This window comes from Gavia stellata, chromosome 12, assembly GCF_030936135.1.
Source record: "Gavia stellata isolate bGavSte3 chromosome 12, bGavSte3.hap2, whole genome shotgun sequence".
Lineage (NCBI taxonomy): Eukaryota > Metazoa > Chordata > Aves > Gaviiformes > Gaviidae > Gavia > Gavia stellata.
In genome coordinates this window covers 1,045,188-1,070,766 of record NC_082605.1, presented here as the reverse complement: position 1 = coordinate 1,070,766, position 25,579 = coordinate 1,045,188, and the positions used below count along the sequence as shown (strand labels likewise).

Sequence of the window (25,579 nt, the reverse complement as noted above, 5' to 3'; positions counted from 1 at the left end):
GCAAATTACGGACTTAATGCTTGTACGAGCTTATGTAAGTCAGCAGGGAAAACAAAGGCATGGTAAGAATTGCGTGCAAAGGCATGCACTGGTCATGCAACTGAAATCAATCATAAGCACTGTAACGTATCAAATGTATGGCCAAGGATGGGAGAAAAGCAATTTGGCTGTTTTTCGACAGGCTTATTAGAACCAGAGTCCAATCTCCAGTAACTGTCACAGATCCAGCCCGGAACCCGGAGCGCATACCTATTTCTTGACTCATGAAAGCAAAAAAGGATTATTGTCATTTTTTCCGCTAAAGCATGCTGCCCGATGTTCCATAAAGATGATGAGATATGTATGGTGGATGCTGCCTACAGCAGCGTATTGCTACTAAGAACGCTCTCAGTATTTGTCCAGTTTCCCTTACAGATCTGCCTTCAGCTCCTTCGAAGTGACAGCAATTTCTGCCACGTTTAGCCGTGACATCAGTCTTCAAAGCTGATTATCTGCATAAGCTAATCTCCTAAAAATGCAGGTTAGCATTCTGGCATAAAAGAAATTAAAGTGCATACTGCATTAATCTCACAGCCAGGAGATAAACCAGACTTCTGCTCTGCTTGACTTTTATGAACCAGTAGAGTATAAACATGTGGCTACACCATTAACACGGAAGCAAAATAAAAGGGAATTTACAAAGCAAGATAATAATAATGAAGTTGAACAGACACTGTGTCTTAATTGGATAGGAAGAAGCGTGCTTATTAGTTTGCTTATTAGCAAAAGATTTTTCTCCATCAGAGTATCCTGGTTCTGAAAGCAGCCATGAGTTAACTTAAAAATATAGGCATGAGTTGATTATTTTCCAATTCTTTACGAGTATTTTTAGCTGACAAATAGTTCATGATCAGTAAGCTATGCCATGGTCTGAAAATGGCTTATTGCTGGCTGCTATCAGCAAGAGGATCCTAGACCCTGCGGAGGTTTGTGAAGATCTCCGCTGTCAGTCTCGTTAACGCTGGGATGAAAGGAATACCTAACATCTTTCCCGAGTCCCCTAGGAAATCAGTCAGCTAAAACTCCAGAGTTAGTGAGTCACTGAATCAGATCTGGGAAAGGAGAGGTTTCAAGAATGGTTAGGTACCAGGAAAAAAAAACCTTTAGGAGGGCAGGGGAGGGGAAAGACAAAAAGATCCCCAAGTTTAATCTCTGCTGCAGATGGACCTTCTCTCCCTGTGCTCCAGGATCTACCGTGTCTGACCACTGACATCAACACACAGGCAGCTCTGCAGGGAATTCCTAAAAATTTCCCTCTCCAAGGCCCTCTCCTCTTTAGCTTGTAGCAAATGACTGTGGCTAAGGTTATCACCGTCATTTTCGAGGCGAATGGAGAGATATTCACAGACTTACAGAATGACGGGGGTTGGAAGGGACCTCTGGAGATCATCCAGTCCAACCCCCCCCAGAGCAGGGTCACCCAGCGCAGGTTGCACTGGAATGTGTCCCGGCGAGTGCTGAATATCTCCAGAGAAGGAGACTCCACAACCTCTCCGGGCAGTGTGTTCCAGCGCTCTGCCACCCTCAAAGGAAAGAGGTTCCTCCTCATGTTGACATGGAACTTCCTACGACCAAGTTTGTGCCCGTTACCTCTCGTCCTGTCACTGGGCACCGCTGAAAAAGACTGCCCCATCCTCCTGGCACCCACCCCTGAAGTATTGATAAGCGTTGATAAGATCCCCCTCAGTCTTCTCTTCTCCAGACTAAAAAGACCCCAGTCCCTCAGCCTGTCCTCACAAGAAAGATGTTCCAGTCCCCTAATCCTCTTCGTAGCCCTTTGCTGTCCCCTCTCCAGCAGTTCCCTGTCCTTCTTGATCCGGGCTCAAGAAAGTACTACTAGATAATATTGTTATTATCCTCACGTGAACACTTCCAAAATAAAATTCCTAGCAAACACAGCATAGAGTAATACATTACAGTGGTAGGGAAACAGAATAAACTTTCAAGACTATTTGGCATATTTAGTTGAAGAGTATTCTTTCTGAAATACATTTATTATCTATAAGACAGTATTTTTAAGATCCTTTTAAAATGCATCCATTTCCTTTCAACCCTTTAAAACTTTTTAAGTAATAATAAAAGAAGAAAAAAAGAAATAATCCCAAAAACGCATCTCTGAGGAGATGGGGAAAGATAATGAACAATATCTCCCAGGCACACAAGCATCATCCCAGACAGCCAACCACGCGTAACGTGGAAGAACTACACCTGCTACGCTAAATGAGCCACGAATCGGGAAAACATGACCGATAGGTCTCTTGCACTGACTTGCCCTGGGTAATTTATTCCATACCTGCATGGCTGAGTAACTATGGCTGATATGCGTTTGAGAGCCAGAGAAACGGAGCTGGCTGTACCGAATATGAAAAGCAAGAACAAGACTACGCTATTTTAAAGTTAGCTGTGTAAGTCTGGTTTAAGTGCTGGTAAAACTGTTATAGCAAAGAAGGAGAATGAAGTACTTATACTCACTGAGGAATCAGGAAGATGCTCCTCCTCTTGAGAAAAAGAGCTATTGAAAGCTCGGAATGTCTCACTGTTCTGTTTGTGCTTTTCAATTGTTGCTTGAATGACCTGAGACAAAAATTCCAGCAAAGATGAGAAGCGTCACAAAAGGAGCCTTGGAAAAATTCCCTCAGAGGAAGACGGTGAGGATTGTCATTTTAGTGAAAAACCCTTACGCTTGCATAAATGAAACGGAAACTTATAAACCTCAATAACTACGAGTGGCGTTGCTAACTCACTACTGTTTAAGTTAAGAACTAAGACTGCTATCAGACAGCGTCTCTACAAGTCAGACTGCAAGAACATACAAGGCCAACCTCCGACGCCTCAGTCTCTTCTCTCGCTGGGCGTGAGGACTGCGGGAAATGGCAACCCATTCCAAGCCCCCGTACACTGCCCGGAGACAGCGGGTCAGCAGTGGGACCCCGACTGCGGCTCCACATTTCTCAATAAGCAGCTTCGCCAGACTGGACTACCCAACTTCCTCGCGCAGCCGCATTCATTCAGAACCCCAAAAAGATAATTTGAAAAACAGAAGGTGCTGACTGCACGGTGATTTCCACCCGTATCATAATGGTTTTGTATTAACCTGAATCCATTCCCTCTTCTCCTCTTCTGTCCTGTTAAAACGAAAGAAAAATACAGAACACGTCATAATTCTTCTTCCAATATTTTCAATAAACACAATTCACATCTTCACATCAAGATTTTAGCTTTGCTAGCCACTATTTTACACACATTATTAATAACTATTGACCTTGATTATTACCAAACAAATGCCAAAAATATCTGAATTATTAATACAGTGGAACCTAGAAGCACTACTGTAAACACCGTAAGCATTCAATAAAGCAAATCAACATAGCACTTTAACACACTCTGGCTTAGGACCAACATACTCTCTTGCATGTGTAAGTTAAGACGAGCATCTCTGACGCTCATCTCCTGGTTTAAAGCTATGTCATACTAGCACAGCCATATCCCCTAGATCAGAAATTTCTACATAAATATTCACAAGCCTTGAAAGGCAGAGCAAGCACCATACCTGGCTTGCAGTTCCAGCGATCTCTTTTTTCCTGTTATTGAAAATGTGTGAGCCACGTTTTGCTTGGCAATTTCTTGGACCTGTAAAAAGAACGCGTCAGCTTCGTACTAGTCTCCATTGTCTTTCAATCGTTTTTAATGACTTACAAATACATTCATTCTTTGAAATATTCAGTTGAAAGGATCGCTCAGAATACAGTAGAGAGGCAGAAAAAACAAAGGATTGTTTCCGTAATTACTCGTCTTGCTACAAAACTTCTGAATCTGTATCAGGCACCAGTCCCCTACAGTGGTCGGGGGAAAAGGTGGCTCCGGTGTCGGCTGGGTGACAAGGGAAGGCTTTCAATCAAAGCACGTACAGAATCACCATTTTCTTACCCACCAAAGCTGGAATTTAGAATTTTATTCTCTTTCTACATACATATATCGTTATATTTTTGGATTCAGAGGGGATATGATGCTATCGAGTGGGGAAGCGTCAAAACGGGGGAAGAGATACAAACCTGCAGTCCTGCAATGTCCATCTTCTCTCGAACACTGAACTTCTGGCCTATCAGTCTCAGTTTTGGCACACAGTATAGCACCATGCTGTTAAACTGTAACAAGGGAAGATTTCAAGTTACGGGATTACGTGCTGGACAGAGCCTGCGCTTTGACAGTTAGGGCTCTGGTGTGTTTTACTCTAAGATGCAGTTCTCCAGAAGAGATTTAAGGAGCAAGCCAGGCTCACATATCATTACTTGAAAGAAGCGGACAGACAGAAACATGTCAGCCAGTCACTTCCCCCTCCTCCCCCTCTTTCTAGTACCAATTCGACCACCGTGAAAGCAAACGAGAGGTATCCTCCCAGCGTCGGCGAGAGCTGGCCATCTTAGGCAGCAAGGTGGTACAGCTGGAAAGGCACCTCCTCGGGCGCTTCGCAAAAACGCAGCCTCTGAGGAGGGAGACGGGAAAGACCCCGTGGGCCTGACAAGCCATCGGCAAAGGCACGAGCATGGAAGAAGAAAGGAAATCCTCAAGGACAAAGCATCAGGAGAAAACTGCTGCTCAGAGGAAGGAGTAGCTGGGCTCGGCTGGTGAATGCTTTTTGTGTTTGAGATTAGGAAAATGGAAATGTGCCACTTCACAGCATAACTCTGAAGATAAGAGAGCAACAAAAAAACTCACCAGGAATAAATACCTATCCTGTGCTGTGCCGTTCTTTGCTGAAAGTTTCTGAATGTGTCCTTCTTTAATGAGCTCATTGGCTGGGTTAACAATGTCCTCTTCACCACCGAGTCGCTCATAGACTTCCAAAAGCTTGTGCATCTTTTCCTGCAAGCACAAAAACCCCCAGCAATTTAAACAAAATAAAAAATATTCCACTTGGTCTATGACCCACAGTGCCATTTCTGTGGTAAGTGTAAATAAGTAGGAAAGAAAAGAAGTCTTTCACTTCCGCTATAGCTTTGCATTTTCAAATATTAATAAGTACCTGTTCCATACTCTTCAATACTCCTCCCCACTCTGTATTAGTCACTAATGAGTCATAGCTGGATTGTACCATTTTAATGACATTTTGAGATCAATTTTTAGATATTCCCATTCAACAACAAATACATATCTTTGGAAGCCCGGACATTGGGTCCAGTAAAATCAATGGCCACGTTGGAGACTAGTAGGGTACCAAACTGTTTCCAAGGTTGAACTTATTAACTCAGCTTCCACCCCACATCTCAGATGAAGATTTCTGCTACAGTACGATCGTTTCTCAGCTTCTGAGAAGTTTCACCTGTTGTATTGTTGCTGATACAATGGCAGGTAGGTCTCCATCAGGAAGCATGGTCATATTCTGCATTTCTAAGCTAAGTCTAAAACCTCAGCAGTACGGGGAACGCTGCGGTCCTACGCAGGGGGCTCCATGGCAAAAAGTACCTCTGAAATAGGCCAGGACAAAATGCTTAAAATTTGGTTTAATGTCAGTCAGGCATCCTTATGTCTTGGTCAAAATTCTTTATGAAGGGATTACTTCTTCCTTTTTAGCAAAGCCCTGTTTCCGCTTTATATTAAGTCATCCACATATTAAAGTCCCTCTACACACTATTCAAATGGATAAAGGTAACTAATTCACCCGCTTGCAGCTGCTACACTAAGCACTGCAGCGGCTTTAACACGTCAAAATAAGAATGGTATGTAAATCTTGCTGCTGAGTTATAACATTTGGAAAGGTTTGGCCGTCAACCACACGCTGGACTGATGTGCTCCAAATGGCCCTGTTAGCAAATGGTCAGAAAGCGAGGGCAGAGATCTATGCAATTACACCCAAATATACGCCCAGACACATCTCTACATCATACCTCTACCTACCTATAGATTAAGCTGGAATTTCAGGTCTTTGTTTACCCCCATTTGACTTGAGAATTTTCACCACAAATATACATCACACCAGTTGCCGTCCTAATCAGTTCTTCTGACCAATGATTAAACAAATGAACAACTAAAAATGCCCAAACAAAACCAAACCGTTAAAATAAACACACTGCAAAACAGAATGGAAGGTGGGGGGCTATGGACTAAAACCAAATAAGCAAATCACCTAAGCCCCAAAAGGCAGTAGATATTTTCCACCAGATGGGAAGATGAGCAAGAGATCCCACTAATTTAAAACCAAACGAACAAAAAAACCCAGTGAACTTATCAAGCTATTTTTTTTAAAGGAGAAAGCAGAATACTAAGAGCAGATCCAAAACCTGAGGGACATCGGCATTTCTAGGAAAAGTCAGCTTTGGAAGCATGATTTATTTCTTCTACTACACCACAACAGGAGGAAGCAGCCAACAATTAATTCAAACCTCCGCTAGCTTTTGGAGATGTCGCTACAGCCCTTGCTTTTCTTTCGGTTTGGCTCCGACCTCGCACAGCCGTTCGCGCCATCCCGCAGGGCTCTGCAGAGGCGTGCGTGCAGGACAGCGCTGCTCTCCCACCGCACTGCTCCCCACCAGCCCTCACCGACTGCCCCGGCACACCTGCGGCACCTTCTGCTGGGACGTGCGAGTCGGGAAAGCACAAGGTCAAACCTGAAATTCTTACTCGGATATTTGTCCTTCGAGTCTCTGCTCAGGCAAAACCTATTAATTACAGAAGAATTAATGCAGTAAAGAGCCCTGATTAGGGGCTTCAGGTTCTTATCAGCAATAAGCAGGGGTGCAAAATTATTATAGCGGCTTTTTCTAATAGGTTTTTGTGTACTAACAGAAAAAGCATCCATCACGGAAAGCAACTAGCTGGTGGCTTCATATTCCTGCTGTCTGCGGAGATACTGTACACAGACCCCAGCAAAATAGTTGTTCAAGGCCCCAAACCAGAAAAATTTCCACGGAAATATCTCCTTATCAAGAGAACACACTAGACTCAAATAGAAACAGATGGTTTCAAAACTGGTTTTCACTGAGACATACTGAAAATACAGACATCAGCTGGTTACTTCCCTGTAGCCGCCACAGGAAACGCGGTCTCATGGCGCCCCGCCAGCTGGGAGAAGGAAGTAAGGGTCCGATATGGAAGGGGATGTAAACCTTGTACCCACAAACGGTCAGTGAATGTTACGCTGGACACGCAGCATTTCAGCTCTATTAGATACAAAAGCTCCTGAGGCTCTCGGGTGCACAAAAGGGGTAACATCTGTAACTGTAAAGTCCGTTTACTTTAATGGTAATGCGCTAGCTGTTCTGTACGTAAAGCACGTGCTAACGTTCAACATTTCCACAGTCTCAGACTGCCCAGCTTTAGAAGTACAGCTTACCAAAGCTACCGACACACGTTAAATGCACACTCTGTGCATTTAAGATGAGCCAACATCAAACCAAAACAACCTCCAGTCTGGTGAAGACCTGTAGGACTAAAAAAATAGCGTGAAAATTTGCAAGGACACCTTACGGATGGACCTAATTGGAATACTTCCAACATTTTTCAATGAAAAGCAAATAATGAGCTTTATGAAGACCTCCTTTTTCAACCCATTGGGTCCTTAAGAACAAGGAAAGTGAAATTTAGCCCCAACAACCCATGGTAACCACAACAGGATCATTTATGATAAAGAAAACTCAAGATATCCAACTGATGTTTAAAGCCGGACTCACTGTGTTTGAAAATTCTCCCCAGTTACTTTACTGAGCCTGTTGCAACGGGAGACCATTGGTTCAACCAAGTGTTTCAGTCAGATTACAATTCCATCACGCAATTTCTACTCACCATCTTTCGGATGGCTGCATTCGAATGGTTCGCTGCTGTAGATATGAGTTCCAGTGACTCTGCAATAAAGGTAGCAACAGTTATGCATTCTTCGGATTGTATCTGTTAATAGCACCCTGGTTGGTTTTTTTTCCCCCCACCTCCCTGATTAGTGTTTTTCCTGCAAAATTGCTGTTGCAAAAGCAAGGACTCTATTTTTTCCTTCTATAAAGTAAAAGGAATGCTTATAAGCAGTTATATAGAGTCACTTCTGCAGGTTCAGCTGGTCCATGTGCATCTACATATTTAATCTTTCTCTCCTAGAAGTCTAGGCAAGCCAAAGCACATATTAACAACAAAAAAAAATCACTTTCCAGGAATCGACCTACTAAAAGTTAACTGAAGTCTCACTTAAGTCTTCACGAGCATGTTTTTAAGAGTGTTTTCCTAAAACAGGGCTTGTGTGCTTACGGTAACACGAACCCTGTTTTGGTGAAGATCACAAACTCCTAGAAACTAAGAGAAGTCCATTTCTCCACTTTCTTTGTGTTAACAGAGTCTAACCTGCTTTCCTAGGCAAGCATACACATTTAAGACCATTCTTATTTTCTTCCTCTGGCTATTGCAAGGATGTCCTCCTGTATTTGTCCTTGGTCCTACAACGGGTTAAATAAAAATGCCAGCTGTTCTACCATTACAAACATCAATATTTCTCATTGTTTATCTGCCAAAGCTCCCTTCATTCCTAGAACTGACACCAACCCTTTTCTTCTCTACTCTACGAGCATTCAAAATCGTGCTATGTGCTATGTTTGGCAATAATTTGATTAATTCAAATATCCATTTCTACCATAGCCCTAGCTGAAGGTATCCGAACACGTGAAGAAAAAACTCCCAGATTTTACTGTGCTGATTAGACAGAGAGGAGTTTACATGTACTTTCAGCGTCTTTTCTGTCTGGAGACTCTTCAGGAAGTTTCTTTAAATAGTCCTTTAGGAGAAGCTCATAACGAGGAATCCTTTGCACTGGTTCAAGCATGTGATGCTGTAATGTCAGGTTTCCACACACCTCCTGTTTCTGTAACGGAGAGAAAACAAGCACAGAAGGGTTTGGGTTTGTTCTTGCCTTTGGTGTTAAACAGCAATGAAAAATGACCATTCACATACAGTCAGAGGAGCGTAAACCAACTCAAGCTATCATAGACTCATAGACTCATTTAGGTTGGAAAAGACCCTGAATATCCTTGAGTCTAACCGTAAACCTAGCACTGCCAAGTCCACCACTAAACCATGTCCCTCAGCGCCTCATCCACACGTCTTTTAAATACCTCCAGGGATGGGGACTCCACCACCTCCCTGGGCAGCCTCTGCCAGTGTCTGACAACCCTTTCAGTGAAGACATTTTTCCTAATATCCAGCCTAAACCTCCCCTGGCACAACTTGAGGCCATTTCCTCTTGTCCCGTCACTAGTCACTTGGGAGAAGAGACCAACACCCACCTCCCCACAACCCCCTTTCAGGTAGTTGTAGAGAGCGATGAGGTCTCCCCTCAGCCTCCTCTTCTCCAGACTGAACAACCCCAGCTCCCTCAGCCGCTCCTCATCAGACTTGTGCTCCAGACCCCTCACCAGCTCCGTCGCCCTTCTCTGGACACGCTCCAGCACCTCAATGTCCTTCTTGTAGTGAGGGGCCCAACACTGAACACAGCATTCGAGGTGCGGCCTCACCAGCGCCGAGTACAGGGGCACGATCCCCTCCCTACTCCTGCTGCCCACACCATTTCTGATCCAGGCCAGGATGGCGTTGGCCTTCTTGGCCACCTGGGCACACTGCTGGCTCATATTCAGCCAGCTGTCAATCAACACCCCCAGGTCCTTTTCCACCGGGCAGCTTTCCAGCCACTCGTCCCCAAGCCTGTAGCGTTGCCTGGGGTTGTTGTGACCCAAGTGCAGGACCCGGCACTTGGCCTTGTTGAACCTCATACAATCGTCCTCAGCCCATCGATCCATCCTGGCCAGATCCCTCTGCAGAGCCTTCCGACCCTCGAGCAGCTATCCGAGCTGCCAGGTTTCATGTGAACCTTTGTCCCGTGTCTGGCATTTTCTGCAGATACGCAACAATCTTTTAGATTTTGAGTGTTTCTTCACAGGCTCAGAAAAGCTCTTCCCATCCATGGCCCTGTGAAGCATTTCCCCCCAAAGACTATATAAAATCAGAAACCCCACGGGGATATATTGCTTGCTACAGCTCACTGTACCAGCATGTGATACACTGCTCCCACACCACCTCTGAATGAAGAAGGAGCTGCCTGGAATTCTTTTTTTTTTTCCCCTCACTTGACCAAGAAGGTGGGTAGGTTTGAGATTGATTACACTAAATATTACCCGATAAGACACCGATCTGCTCTGCTTGCAATGGTACTGAGTGTTGCCGTGTACTTATTTTCATAGGAGCCCTATGAAGTGAAGGGATATTTCTATTTAAAAGAGGGGAGGAGAAATGAGAAACACAGTAAGAATAAGTAACTTGTTTTAAAGCACACAGGAAGTTTCTGTTAGTGATGTAATCTGACTCCTGAATCCCACATCGACGTGTTAACCACAGATATACACACACCCCCACCCTTCTCCATAGCATTATTTTTACATCAGCTCACTAATGCCACGTCTTGGTCTGTTCTAGTGTAAGCAGCCCCTCAACAACCACATTCATTTCAGTACGCTTCTCTCCGAGAAAGGTGCTTGTTTCAGGTATTTGCAATTTTCCTTATAAATATTACAGCCCACGACGCACTGCTGACTCACCCGATTCTCAAAGCAAAGCCTGGAGATAATCAGATGAATGTCTGATAGAAAAATATTAGCTATCCTTCCAGAAATTCAAAGAGGTAGATTTGCTTTTAAAAGTATCTCGTCACAGCGTAGCAGGGTGAACCGTATTTCTGTTTATAAGCGATGAAGTGAATTTATTATCTCTGAGAGTTTTGCAGCACCACGTTTCCCAGAAAATACAACTGGGATGGAAAGAATCAGAGATTCCGGGATGAACTAACAGAACTGCACTACTGCATCTCAGCGCTTGGTTTATATTCCCAAATCCACTTACTATAGCCTTCTCCATTGTCTTTTTATTCCTGCAATAGGATGAACCTTAACACCGAACAGCAACAGGGAAGCAGAGGAGGAAGTCACTTCAAGGCTCACATCAGTTGTATTCACATGCCAAGTGTATCCTCTCTACAAAGTCAGCAGTAACAAAAGAAACGGTTCCAAATAGAAGTTGTTTAACGCTATGCAGGTTTTAAAAGCTTACGGAGTTTACACTGCAATTCAAATGACTTTACTAGAGGAAGGGTAAATGTTTATTCTGTGTTTAATTCATGTGATGATCCAAAACACAGAAATATGTATTAAAAGTACTTACGCGATGGCATAAGGAGAATGTTGAGAAAAGAAAAGGCCTAATAAACTCACCAGCTGTCGAGTTTTGGCCCCAGTAGGTGGATGTGAACCGAATAGAAAGTATGTTTATCTTCCAGGTCAGCTAAAGGAAACTTGATAAGTCACAGTCATTCACTTATAAGTACCATTTGATTTTTGGTTCCTGTTTTCCCTAGCTTAGCATAATTAATAATTGTTAACGCCTTAAACTGTGTAACTATTCCATTAACAGCTTAGGCGGACAGTGCGTTACTGCAGGATCGCAACAGACTTCGACGGGTATTTTGAAAAATAACTGCGGCTTTCGATAGCACAGAGATAGGTCAGATGAGTGGACTAAGTATTCTGGGTCAAACCTTTGCCTCCCGCAGCTACGGTCATTGACGGAAGCAAAAGGTGCTGTGACGTTGCTGCTAAAATAACCTACAGTGAAATACTGTCATCAGTAGGCTTCAGAATTACATCTCTTGTCTGCACTGCCTGCGTTCGTACTGCCTCTCAACGTTTTGCTCAAGCAACAGCAGAAACACTCCTGGTCTCAAAGAGCTGCAGACCAGTTTTGCAGACTGACAGCTAACAGAAATCATTTGCGTTGGTAGCTTGGCGGTGAGAAGAGAGAGATGAATTTTAGGGTGGGCAGATGCCTGCGCCATAGGGAAAACAGTCACAAACTGAGTTACGCTCCAGAAAGCCACGTCAGCGGCTTGGCACGAACCGAAGACAGCAAAACGCCCGTGCGCTTTTTTGTTTGCAGTGCTTGCTGCGCAGAAGCTCGGCGGAGCAGGCTGGGTTCAGACAAAAAGGTTAAGAAAAGGCCACGTGGAGCGAGAGCCTGGTAGGAGAGGTCCTTCCCCAGTCCCTGCTCCCCCAAGCTTCTGCCTGAGGCACCCACCCGGCAGCCCTCACCCTCCGCCCAGGGCCTCTCCTCTCCCGGCTTGCTGGGGGATTATTTGATTCCCAACAGCTGGCCCAGCCATCATCCTCCCATTTAGGGCAGGCAGCTGGGCTCCCTCTTCGGCTTAACCCGCGCCCTGCCAGCCCTTCCCTCCCCGAGGAGGGTATCTGCTTTCCCAGCACCGGCGGAGGGATGCTCGCAAGCATGCCGGAGCCTGCTGCATCCCTTCAGCTGGCCCAGAACCCGAGGGGGAGAGAGAGGTTTTACGGATACGCCAGCATAAGCAGAGCTCTTCCCCCTCCCCACGCGGCTTTTTGTATAATTCAGAGAAAACACAGGAAAATCCATCCTAAACATCCTCCTGCAGAGCTGTGATGCCCGAGAGCTGCGTGCCACTTCGTGAGCCTCACAAAAATCAGATCCACAGCAGATGCTGCCAGTTACATGCCCAAACTCAAACACACCCACCTCAGAATGAAAACGTGTTTATTAAAAAGCAATTCAAATCAGTAACGAGGAAGAGAAATCAAGGAGAGTTTATAAGCGGACACGTTCGCAGTCAGAATTGCCGGGCCAACGGTCAAGTTTTGTTCTGTGACTTCTGATACTCCTCTTAAATACTGAGTGGAGAAAAAGCTACCTATGTGAAAAATCGGTGTCACACAGCAAAAAATAACGGACCGCCACTAAAATTGTGTATTTTCAGTATCAGAGCAGTATTATCGTCTAGCTAAACACTGTGTGTCATGCACCGGAAAAACAATAAGCTCACCCAAACAAATGAGGATCTCCAAGGCGTATTATGCCAATTCACAACGTACCTGTATGTTCTGAACAACATCTTTGAACGGAGAGGACCTCTGCATACAGGTGTTCACCATGTCCATTGCCCTGTCAAAGTTCTTTACGTATTCCCCGTACATCTTCAGGAAAGGAGCAAGTTTCTGTAGGATATCTCCCAGCCGTGGGTTGACGTTCCTGGGGGAAGGAGACAGGTAAGTACCGACATCTCTGGAAATCAATATTATCTTCAGAGAGAAAACACGAGGGTAAGACTTGCACAGTTGTCTCCCACATGCACAAGCACTTACACACATACGCAATCAAGATATTTCAGGCTAAGTTTAAAGTAATCTATACAGTACCTAGATGAAACCTTAAACGTTCATCTCAACGTACAAAGGATGATATTTCCGCCCCCACCGTCACTCTCTTAAGTGAAGATCAGATTCAAATGGACCGCGCATGGTTAAAGAAACATCCAGATATCTCCGCTGCCCAGCACAAAATCTTGTGGGAAACTTTTCCTTTTTAAAAATCAGCTTTTCCACCACAGCCAAACATCTGAAGAGGTTTTAATGCAAAGAGATTGCTCAGTTCAGCCGGGCAGTCCCTGGGGGCCACACACACGTTCGCCTGGAGACCCCCCAGGCTGGAGCAGCGGTAGCCACGCATCTTTGTCTCCTCCAAATTTATGGCCAGGCAGAGAGCCAGCCATTTTCCCCCCAGCTCTTCTCTCCCACGGAACTCGCGACTTGCTGTCTGACCGCACTAGACCCCCTTTAGCCATTTAACAAACTTCTGTCGTCTTCCGACTCCCAGACTCCCCCGTTCTCCTCCCCTTTGATTACAGCTGTCCCTGTAAATGCAAGTCAGGTGCCTGGGTGCTGAGACTCATTTATTCCTTCTTTATTCAGTCATTGATGAACTATGTGAAGACCGGACTCGGCCAAGACAGATGTGAACTCTGGTCCTCTCTTCGTTTCGGGTACTTGGAAAGGTGCAGCGTCAGCACTGTCTGCCCCGTCCACTGCAGGACACTCTTTGCAGCCAGTGGGTCATCTCAAATCAAGTTTCCTAGATCTGCCTTACAATTAACCTTTCTACCTAGCGCTGCATTTCTGCATCGCCTACAGCTTATTACAGTTGCCACATTCTAATTGGTATTTGACCATTATTACTAGCTGAAAAAAACCCCACCACCCAACCCACACCTATTGTCTTAAAGAAGGTACATATACACTGTAACCAATAATACTTACTATCTCCTAGAACAGAAGGCCAACAAATTCTGGGGTAAAAACTTGTGCAGTGCTGTGGTGGTCAACACCAGAAGTGGTTGCATAACAGATGTAAGCAGATTTATAGATATGAAGTCATCTATCTTATCTGTCCAGATTTTTCATTGGTTTGCTGCTATAACGCTAATTTTAACATTTAATTAAATTTTATATAACCGTAACAAAATTCATTAAAGAAAATATAAAACGGATGTTTCTCATGACGTCTCCAACATGGCACGCGACGTCTACACTGTGACGTGATGACGCATTTTCCTTCTTTGATAAGTAACAGCAGTTTTTTCATACATCACAGTGGGGACAAAATACTTCATCTATGGGGCCAAAATAAGCAATTTCCTTCCTTCCTACTACTGCAGTAACAGGAGAGTGGAAATACAGTAAGGAAACCAGCTCTGGCAATACTTTGGGCTGAAAAAATTCTCACAATGCATTCTAGAAATTCTGAGTGCTCAGGTCTATTCCTGTATTCAGAAATGCTTAAGAGACTTCATACTAACGTATGGAGAAGAGGAGGCCGAGGGGAGACCTTATTGCCCTCTGCAGTTACCTGAAAGGGGGTTGTGGGGAGGGGGGTGTTGGTCTCCTCTCCCATGTAACTAGCGATAGAACAAGAGAAAATGGCCTCAAGTTGCACCAGGGGAGGTTCAGGCTGGATATTAGGAATAATTTCTTGACTGGGAGAGTGGTGAAGCACTGGAAGAGGCTGCCCAGGGAGGTGGTGGAGTCACCATCACTGGAGGTGTTCAGGGAATGTGTGGACGTGGCACTGCGGGACATGGGTTAGTGGTCATGGTGGGGTTGGGGTGATGGTTGGACTTGATGATCTGACAGGTCTTTTCCAACCTTAACGTTTCGGTGATTCTGTGACTAAAGAACAAGCGAACTACTGCATTAAACAATTTTCAACTTTGGAATTAGATTAAGCCTTATGGTTGCTGTAGTTTCTTGAAAACATATTTTTAAAATAATCGTACTGACAGTTACCCACCATTCTTGTGTAATTCTTGTTTTGAGCTCAGGAAGAAGAAATTGTCCGTGGAAACAATAGATGGAAGAAATATTTGAAAAGATGCCCGTTATCACTTCAGATGAAATACCTGCTTCTGACAACTTAGTGCAAAAAACCTGCATGAGACAACAAGACAGTACCAATATACATTTACAAAAACCAATCCAAGACACACCGGCTGTAGATTACAGTACGACAAAGCTTAGAACGGAGCTACAATTTTTGACTTCTGGTAGTCAGTCCTCGGGGTCTTCCGGGAGGTTCTCAAAACACAAGCCTACTGTCAATTAGGGTTAGATTTACGACTATGGGCCGTAGACGTAAATTAGAAAAATCCGAGGGGTAAGGCGAAAACGATTGAAACTACTGAGAAGATCAGACTTCTCGTATTTGGGAGTGCAAGTTGCAAACAACAACCAGTCCCTGAAGAGCACTTACTCCTATTCACGTGAAGTAAAATACCCATGTGATTATTTTGTTTCTCTGTGGGAAAAATTACACCGTACTGAACAAAAGGGAAAGACACTCCCTACATTTCCAAGGTCTTGAAACAGCCTCTACTCATCCAGAGCAAACATTGGGAAGTCTTCCATAGAGGTCCTAGAGTCGGAGGGTAGGGGCTCTGCAAGTTACAGCTTCTAACACGATTTCTAGCAAGGCGACAATTTTCTTTTCTTTTTTTTCCTCATTTTTAAAACACACTTGGTTAGCAACGTGACTCATCCTCATTTTTACTTCTTTCCTGCACTTTCATGGTTTTTTTTCCTTTGCGATAATCATAAAAATGCCTGAACTGTGTAGACTCACCTCGATGTTTCTGTGGAAGAAAGTTCAGACTCATCACACCAGTTTTACTTTATCCCCACGTGTAAACGTGATGGACAACAATTACGAAACACAGTGGGTAAAAAAAAAAATAATAATAATTCGCTGTGAGCACAGGGCTGACCCATGTGGTCTGATTTTAGTACAACTCAAACCTCTTGCACATCACAGAGCAATCACGGATTTCATAATTTCTCAGTGCCTTCAGCATCCCCGTGATTTCCTCTCCACAGACCCTCAGGGAGGAACCGAATGCTGATGGTGTCTGTATCTTGGGCTGCTGCTTTCCCCTTTCCTCTTCCTGACATCCTAACCCTCGGGTTCCAGCTCAGGGAACCCACGTGCCAAAAGCTCACCTCTGGGACCCACGGCACGCAGCCTAGCAAGCAAACTCCATCTCCCCCCTATCAACAGCATTTTCCCGCTATTGGGCTACAGGTTAGGGGATGAACAGGAGACAGGAGACGACCCACACAAAAGGAAGCAGAGTTTATTCAAAATTTAATTACCTGATCCAACAGATGGAGTCTTTTAACGTACGCTTCTTCTGTATGGAGCAGTTCATTTGCGATGTTGAATAGCTTTTGGGGCTCTGTACACTGAAAAAAAAAAAATTACAAATAACACAATCCATCTGCACCTACGAACCTAAGTTTCATCAACCGTTCTCTCTTCCGTTTTCTCAGCGGGCCAAACTCCCTGCCAGCAGAGAAGCTCGAAGTGAAGGAGTTTAACACATTTCAGAATCTGCTCCGCATCCCTCGTCAAAGGATCAGTTTGCTCCAGAGACATTTTTAAAGCCATTTGCTGAAAGAGCAATTAGTAACGCAGTCAATGGCTGGTCAGGACATCGCTTCAGTTCCTCACGGTTTTCTGTAAAGAACCAGAAACATCCTCCAAACCTGGAAATACGTCCAGTCTATTTGGTAACTGAGGCACTAGGCTCTAAATCAACCGTTCTGCTTTTTGGATTCAGGTCCTGTGACTAAAAAGAAAACTAGGAACCAGACCTGGCTGGCCATAGATTTCTCTCCCTGGCCGGCGCAGCGTTACTCTCTACGGCATAGATTTTTGTGTATCTTAGCTTTTGCTGAGATTTTTGTGTCGCTTTAAACACCGGCCAATTCCCTGGAAGGAATTTTCACCAATGGAACCCAAGCGACTCAGTGAAGTCTTTCATTAAGCTCATTTAAAAAAATAAAATGAGCAAGGACTAATTAAAAAACCTGAAGGCAGTTATGAAGTTTATTCACAGTTTAGCCAAAAGCTTTTGCCCTCTAAGTGCTTAAAAATACCTGAATTATTAGGACGCAGGCTTTAGCTTTCTGACAAACTCTAGATACCTTTTTCAGGGTCTAGACTTTAAATGCCATGCTTACATATAAGCAAACCAAAACCAGGGTCCAGAACTGAGGGCTGGCTGGTTTGCGTTTGGGAATACGAACATCCGAAAGGGGCAGCAAGGATGCTCAAATGTAGGGAAATTTTACTGGGCTGGATCTGGGAAAAAAAAAAGACAACTGCCAGGAAGGTGAGAGAGATGTATAGATGATTAACGGAACAGAGAGCATCAGCTGGGTGCAATTAGTCACTATTTCTTCCATGGGAAAACTAAGGAACATCAAATAAAATTACAGAGGTGCTGCTTCGAGGCCAAGAGCCGCTTTCTCAAACAACGTGTCACTGCAGATGGTAAACCTTCACGCAGAGTCACAAAAGAACCGGACAAATCCAGGGAGTAAAAGTCCAGCTGAATTCTGTTAAACACGCAGGGGTGTTTCCAGTTCAGGAAGCACCGGGGCCCCTCGCCAGCCCCGGTGCTTTCCGTCCCAAATGCCTATCTCTGCGCTCGCTAGCGTTTGTGGCAGGCACTTCTTGACACCAGCCTGTGGCCACCATCAGAGCGTTAGAAAGCGTCAGTTCAACGCTCTCTTTAAGCTTCTTCAACATCATCTTGTTTTGTTTCTAAACAAAGTCGACGAGAAAAATTTCAATACCGCCCCCCGCCCCGTAGGAAACCTGCAGTACAACTGAAAGACCTCAAAGACTTTTCAAAGCTAGCCGTGAATTCAAACAAACCAGACCCGCAGTTGTTCCACGTGAAACGAGGCAGCGCTTAGCATCAAGTACCCACAGCTCCGCGATGTAAGTATTAATTGAAGGAAGTTGAATAGCTTTTCTGAATTTGAAACAGCATCAGTCTTCCTTTCAAGGAATCCCTCTCTTTCTAGGCACAAACCTGGAGATGGGCAACCACGCCATGAATAAAGCTTTGACGCATACTCTGCCTACTCAAATTATTTCAAGCAAACTCAAATACCCTTTTAAGCTATTCTAACATGCACCTCCAGCTCCATTCATTCATGTGATATATATTAATATATTAATATATATTAATATTTAGGGGGAAAGAAAAAAAAATAAATCACAGCACAATAAAGCTTTGAACTTGTTACAAGCCAATACAACGTATTACAGCGTATAATGAAATACACTGCCGGCCGTTCAAATTCCAGTAACTACGAGGATCCCTCACTGAGAAAGAATTGATTTGCCAGTTTTGCTGGGCGCAGAAGAGCGCCTGAATGAAAGGCACTGATGTAAGCAGGCTGGCACGCCAGCCGCCAAGAGCAGCGTTTGATTTGTTTGAGTTCAGAATTTGAAAAATAATTATTTCCAACCAAATACATTTGTTCTCAGAAGTAAATCTTTACATAGCGCAGGCACTTTTTAACCTCCTGACCTTCACCATCTGCAACTCAGTTTATATTTCAAAAAAACTTGCTGACATCTGCTTAAATACCAAACAACAGCTGAACAGGCTCTCAGCTTGAGCTCAGTTTTAAAGAGCAACTCTTATCTTTGGTCGCTGTCTCTGCTAGTGGCGGAGATGGGCATGTTTTTCGGACTAATTTGCAACATATTGGCCTTTCAATGGACATAACATTTTAAATGAAATAGTAGATTAATTAAACATGAAGCACTCCCATTCTTCTATCCTTCTTTTGTGGAAAAGGAAAACAAATTTGCAAACTCAAATGCGGATCACATTCCTTAGGTAACAGTCTTATTTACGTCTTTAAGTCACACCAGTGAAGCATTTTTAACCTTACTAATGCAGCCCTGGAAAAACGACGTGCCATTTCCGAAGCACATACATGATCGAGAAATGTAAAATATCGGCAGTCTTCCACCCTACGCAGGTTTTACGATTCTGGTGAATATATTTCACTCCTGCTTTGCCCAAAGGGTTTGCTGACTGCCCGGCATGGCCACGGCACGTTACGACTGTCCTCCACAGCCGTGCACTACAACTGTGCATCTACTGCGGGGTCTTGTCAAGGTGACAAGAGAGACGAGAAAAGGGAAGCAGTAGGTGTTGACTTCACGACCCAGGAAGTTCACTCCGGTGCTCGAAGCAGCAGTCGCACGATGCTCTTTCACTTCTTTGTGGAAGGTTCAAAAATTCATTTCCAGCTGTAACTGTCCATAAAGCTTTCGAAAGAAAAAGGAAACGCCAGCCTGAAAACAAACAGAACCAGCTTCTCGTAAAGGTCAGATTCACACCTGTGGTGGGAAACCATCTGCACCTCAAATAGCCCAATCCCAGATACAAACTGGGGAATGGCACACGCTGAGCTGATTTGTGCAATTCAGTGGCCGCAAATGCATCACTGCTTCCTGCGAACCCCCTCACTGACCCGGCTCGGTGCCTGCCGAGCACGCCTGGGCAACGGATTCACGGGCGCAAAGACTGCCCTGGCTATCACGCAAAGCAAATCTGAAATGAAAATTTAAAGTAAAACCCAAAGGTTTGATGTAAGAAAACCTGGGCCATACCCTGCAGCGACCGTTTGTCATACAACGGGTTGTGCGCAGCCATATTCAGTTAGCATCTCCATCACAAGAGGCTTTCCGCGAATCTTGCAAGACAGCTGCTGCGATATGGCTTAGGTTAAAATCATATACAGTTATGCTTTAAAACCTCACTAGTCACCTCTACAAAGAACGCAGAATGTCCCAGAAAGATTACAGACAACCTCCCACTCAAAAATGCTGAAAACAATATGGAAAAGTTATCCTATGCTTGGTCGTCGTCTTTGTTGTCTTGAGAGCTCATTTTCCTTAGGGTATTAAAAAAAAAAAAAAAAGAGATGATGAGAACATATCTCATTTTTCTTAACCAGCATTACGACTAAAACATTGACCTATGCAGATTTTTTTCAGAATATACACGGAGATAATCTTACCCACAGGTCTGACTTGCAGGACTGCAGGCCAAATTTTCCAACATAAACCGTACCATGAAATCAGAAGTGAAATTCCAGCTATGTCCAGGCAGAATGGAAGTGTGTGTCAGTGAGTGTATGAGGCCCACGTGGGACTTCGTTATTACTATTTTACCCAGCAGGAAGCAGGAGAGATGGAGAAAGGCATTTTTTGGTGATTACTAATGAGCACATATTACTCTTAGTGAAAAATATCTAAACGAAAAGATAGGAAGAAGTGTTAAGCCATCTCAGAAGCATTACTCCGTTGCTCCCAGGCAGTTGGCAAAAGCCTCGGGTATGTGACTACGGAGCATGACAGCCCCTCAGTCTCACTTTTATGTCGTTTCTTTTTTTTTATGACCATCAAGGCTAACACGCCTCAGTTCTTGGAGCTCCTGCCATTTTCTGAGACATTATGAGAACTAATAAGCTCCCCTTGTTCATTTTCATTTCGCTAAAAGATAACTGGAAACCCCAGGAAGTCACTCCTGAGATTTTAAAACGTATTCCAATAATTGTGTGGTAATAGTGAGACCTGTTAGACTGTGCTGCAGACTCCCAAAGGAAGCCACATCGCACTGCAGAGCTAAACCTAGACTAAATAAAACAATCCGAGTCATGTATCAGAGAGCGTTACTTCACTAGCCACGGGATGTGTGAAAGCTCGGGCGGTGGATGGAGAGATATCTGAAGTAGAAAATTAGAGAAGAAAAAAGCAAGTAGGAAAAAAAAAATAATCAGATTTATGTTTATTCATGAGCTTCACTTAACTTGATATCCTGGGAGTTAGTGAGCCATCATTAAATCGTTCTGCAGCTGTACTTCTTATGAATCCTCCTCCAACTATAACAAAGCTTTCTGGAAATGTGCGTATTTAATGAGAGTGCTGGTTACCTCCGTCGCGCAGCTGCAAAGCCTGGGACTAGGGCTAGGAAGGGGGAAGCAGGAAAAAGATGCCGGCTCCCGAGACAAAGCTTTCTGGAGGAGCTGGGGTCTCGCCAGCTCTCACGCCAGCGGCTGCCGCCGATGGAACTCTCCTCTCTTCCTTCAGGTGGGGCAGGGACCTTGTTGTCTGGAAAACTACCGGTTTTGTCAAGGGTGGTGTGAACTTTCAGCCCAAGAATAACCACTGAACAAGTCAACTTTGAATCGTGCTGGCTCTCCTCGCTGGAAGCCATGGCCCTTTACACTAACCCTTAGTCCACAGTTCCCCGAATCTGCAACAGAATCAAAGGGGAGAGCGGGAGGATGATGTGGACACTTAACACACAAACTGGCTTCACACATCACGTCCCCAGAAGAGGGCACAATCCTTACGCTAGAGAAGAGGCAGCAAATCTCTAAGCCTTCCCCCTCCACGTGGCTGCAAACCCAAGCTAACTTAGTGTAGCTTGGTCAGTGTCAAAAACGCCTTTTGAAGGTGAAATCAACTCCAAATCCAAGGGAGAACCTGAAGTGCATCACATAAATGCACTTCAGGCAGAAGAGCAGCATAAGAAAACAGAAAAAAAAGTATCATCCTCTAGAGATGTCTCTTTTATAAATTCACCAAGCATGCTACAGAGAAGTATGACCTCGTAACTCTGTGTTTTATCAGCATTATCTTGTACTATATGGATTCTTAACCTAAGGAACAAGACTTAAAAAACAGCCATCAAAACTCTGATGTCTTACAAAACATTGATATTTGTCAGCAAAGCACTTCTTAATCATACGGTAAAGTCTTCTGCTTGGGTTGCCACAGCTGGTTTGATGCTACATTCCTAGCCCAAACAGTAAATTTAATTACCAGATTAAAGATTTTTTAATTCAAGGCATTGTTTTTTTGCTGGCATGTTGCAACCGATAAACAATCTTGTAAATAATATTTCAGTTGCGCACGTGCACATACATATATATTATGAATATAAAATAATTAAAGCATTTCACAGTGTGTGTATGCATGCATAAACACACGCATGAGGGAATACCAAGAGCAGCAGGCGAGAAGCCTTGCACCATGATGGTGATGCTGCCTATTTGAGGTGTAAACAAGCTTTCACCCGCAGACTACTGAAGAGATACCAGATGTCAATGGATGCATTAGATGTTGTATTAATAGTCGCTCACGGATAGATGTTAAGCGGCGTCTCCATCACTAAGATGTTTCCCCCAGCCCGCCCCATTAAATCCTTGCACACAAGACAAAAGACAGAGGTCTCCTTTGGCAGCACAGACCTGGCAGTCCTGCTGGATCCCGGACTCGTATTGCCACGGATTTACTCCTGCGCAAGCCCAAGGCAACCTGCACTGCAGCCTTCCCCGCCCAGGCAGTCATGCCCGAGGTATGCAATGCCAAGGCAAGGGTGTCCTGCGTGGCTCTTCAAGGAGGTGGGACAGGCCAACGGGTTCCTCCTCCTGAATCCACGCCAGCTGCCAGGTGGGACTGCAGACTGGCAGAGAGGTGAACAAGATCACGCCCTCCCTGTCTACAGAAAGCGGTTGGGTTTGGCCAAACAGCCCTGGTTCATGCAGCCCTCGCTGCTTCCTCGTCTGCTGGGTCCTTCCCCCTTCCCTCCGACTAACCTTGCTCTAGCACTGGCGGGTTTGGCATTCACCGAATTCGCAGAAGCAGCGGCACAGCAATGAAGTAGTGGAGGGTCCCCGGCTACGAAGGCAGCGTCCGAACGGCATGAATGGAAGGTGAGTCCAGTCACACCAGGCTGAGCTTGAGATAAAGCCGCGGGAAGAACGGCAGCGTAAAGCAATGCGCTCGCGAGAGAAAGGCTGGGGCTTTTGTATACCTTCCTGTTGGTATGTTTGCCTCATCAGGCTGTCTTCTACTCTTGGGAAAAAAGGGGACACCACAGAGCATTAGTTGTACTCTGAAACGGTACTTGCCAGCTCTGAGAGAGAGACCTTCTTGCATACCACATACCTGCAGGCAATTTTCAACACTCTTCAATAGTCACTGGCTCACCTGACCCAGAAGCTACTGAATGAGTTTTAACTGCCACGTTTCCCAAGGGACAAGCTCTTGACATACACAAATCAGGAGGTATTTGGCAATTTCAACAGAACCACCCGATTTGCCCAAACTGCGGTGTGAACGCTACTGTTCGCTAGTTGCTGGTGCTCATCATATGCTTTAAAAAACCCAAAATCCAGTATATTAACTTTACTGGCATGATGGCAGTGGGGGAAAAAAGAAAAAAAACCCAAAAGACTCCCAAACATAAACAAAAAACCCCACCAAACCATAAGTGGAATATTTTGCAGACGTTTTGCTCAAAGCATCTTCTGTTTTCTTTTTCTGGAAAAATGTAACCCATTCTACCATCACTATTTCTAAAAATAACCGTCTTGATAAACAGATAGTCAAAGGAATCTGTCATTAATCTTATACAGCTGCAGCAAATACACAACAGCCTGGACTACATTACTCTGGATTCAAGGAAGATCTCTTCTAGCTACAGTTCCCTGAAGAGTAATTTGGTATAACTACTCTCAGAACAACTTCTTTGCACTCAAAAGTAGTCACACCAATAGAAGCACAGGCTTGGTGTAAAAAAAATAAAATAAAAAAAATGACTGGTAGAAGAGATTTCCATCAAGCACGTCCTTCTAGGATGCAAGGCGCTCACCCTGCAAGACGCACTATCCGGTTAGCCCCCTGCATATCACAGACCCCCACCGAAAACAGCATGATCTAACAACTAGAAGCTGAACCCAGACAAATCCAAACACGAAACCCAAGGTGCGAGTCTTTACCTACGAAAGCACTTAAATTTTAACAACTTACCTCTGGCTCTGACTCTTCTTTTACATGAAACCTTGTAAATCAAGACTGGAATCCTTTCTAAAAGACACTATCTAGGTCAGGAACAAGTTACGACCTGCATCAAGCAGGAAATCATAACAACCGTCACGATCCTTTGACGTAAAACCAACCAAAAAACCCAAACAACCTAATGACAGTGATGCAAGGCATCTCTGGCCAGAGGCAGGAACTGGTGTCAGAGCACTTAACAGTAACACACAAACTCCCTTACCTTGTTTACATCCAAGTACTCTAACTTGGGCACTTCTGCTGTCTCTTGTTCTTCGCTGCTTCCTTCATCAATGTCACTGTCTTCATCCTGCGTGGAGTCTCTCTTCTGCTCCACAGAGGAAGGTTTGGGGCCCTTTTTGTCAGGTTCCATCTCCCCTGGGTTCCCAGCCACGCTGGGCTTTTTTTGCTCTGCACCTTCTTCGCTAGGGAAAGTCTCCCCTGCCACGCTACAAGAAGGACTGTCAATGCCACTGTCTCTGTTGGGAATTTTCCCATTACCGTTCAGTTCTGCAGTTGAGTCTTTATTGCCGAGCTCTCCAGAGGGCTCTTTGCTCACGTTCACAGCAGTACAGTCTTCATGGCTTTTGCCATCGCCTATGCTCAGCTCTTTGATTTTCATTATGTCTGTGTTAGACAGATCCGTGCCGCACGGTACGTCTGGCTCGTTTTCATCCGGTTCGCTTTTTTCATTTGTGGAAGAGCCGCTGGAAGCTACCACGTCACAGTCACACGAACTCGGTGGTTTGGATGAGTCCAGGCCAGGTTCCATCTTAAGAGCTAAATTTAGCTGGTTTCTTTGAAGAACATGTGCAGGTTGCCTGCGGGTGAAGAGAAAGCACCACAGTCATTCATATTAACATTCAGAGGTTTCAAAAGCGCCCCAAAAGAGAGAGGGCCTGATTTATCATTTGATCCAAGTTGTGTTTCTTGCACCCCCCTGACAATCCTAGGAGGTAAGTGTGTGCACGTTGCTGTAATAATATTCACCCAACAATTTCTGATAACAACACCCCCCAGCCGTAAGTGTTACTGAAACGGCACCACTCGAATCCCGGACCCTTAATACTCCCCACATTGCCTTGAAGAACAGTCTGGTTTGAAGGTCTGGGGAGGTAGGAATCTTCCTTAAAAGCAGCATTTGGTTGTGGGTTTGTTTAAACAGGAACTCACGTTCTTCAACATAACAAAGCCTTTGGGGCAAGGTATGTTCTGCCAGAGAGAGGATGTTTTTGAAATACAAGAAGGTACTGCTTTTTCTTTTTGAAAGACACCTTACCAGATTCACCCAGGAGATAATACACTCCAAGGCACAGTACAGTGCCTCTGTCTCCATATCGCTCTTTGCGAAAAACATCACTTAGCTCCATCAGACAGATTTGGTCTTCAGAGAGAATTCTCACATGTTTGTAAAATGAGCTGGTTTTACGGCAAAATACATGTATCTTAT

At 44.5% G+C, this 25,579-nt stretch overlaps 1 protein-coding gene across 1 annotated transcript in view; it reads right to left on the bottom strand.

Moving 5' to 3' along the window:
* FGD3 (FYVE, RhoGEF and PH domain containing 3) overlaps positions 1 to 25,579 on the bottom strand; it is a 116,679-nt gene that overhangs the window by 21,649 nt on the left and 69,451 nt on the right. Inside the window, exons 4-14 of the mRNA XM_059823077.1 lie at positions 24,353 to 24,950; positions 16,560 to 16,649; positions 15,205 to 15,341; positions 12,954 to 13,110; positions 8,737 to 8,875; positions 7,819 to 7,877; positions 4,756 to 4,902; positions 4,092 to 4,184; positions 3,590 to 3,669; positions 3,134 to 3,164; positions 2,512 to 2,613 (exon numbers count right to left, since the gene is read on the bottom strand). Coding sequence (XP_059679060.1) covers positions 2,512 to 2,613; positions 3,134 to 3,164; positions 3,590 to 3,669; positions 4,092 to 4,184; positions 4,756 to 4,902; positions 7,819 to 7,877; positions 8,737 to 8,875; positions 12,954 to 13,110; positions 15,205 to 15,341; positions 16,560 to 16,649; positions 24,353 to 24,950 — 1,633 coding nt within the window. The remainder of the gene's footprint in view (positions 1 to 2,511; positions 2,614 to 3,133; positions 3,165 to 3,589; positions 3,670 to 4,091; positions 4,185 to 4,755; positions 4,903 to 7,818; positions 7,878 to 8,736; positions 8,876 to 12,953; positions 13,111 to 15,204; positions 15,342 to 16,559; positions 16,650 to 24,352; positions 24,951 to 25,579) is intronic.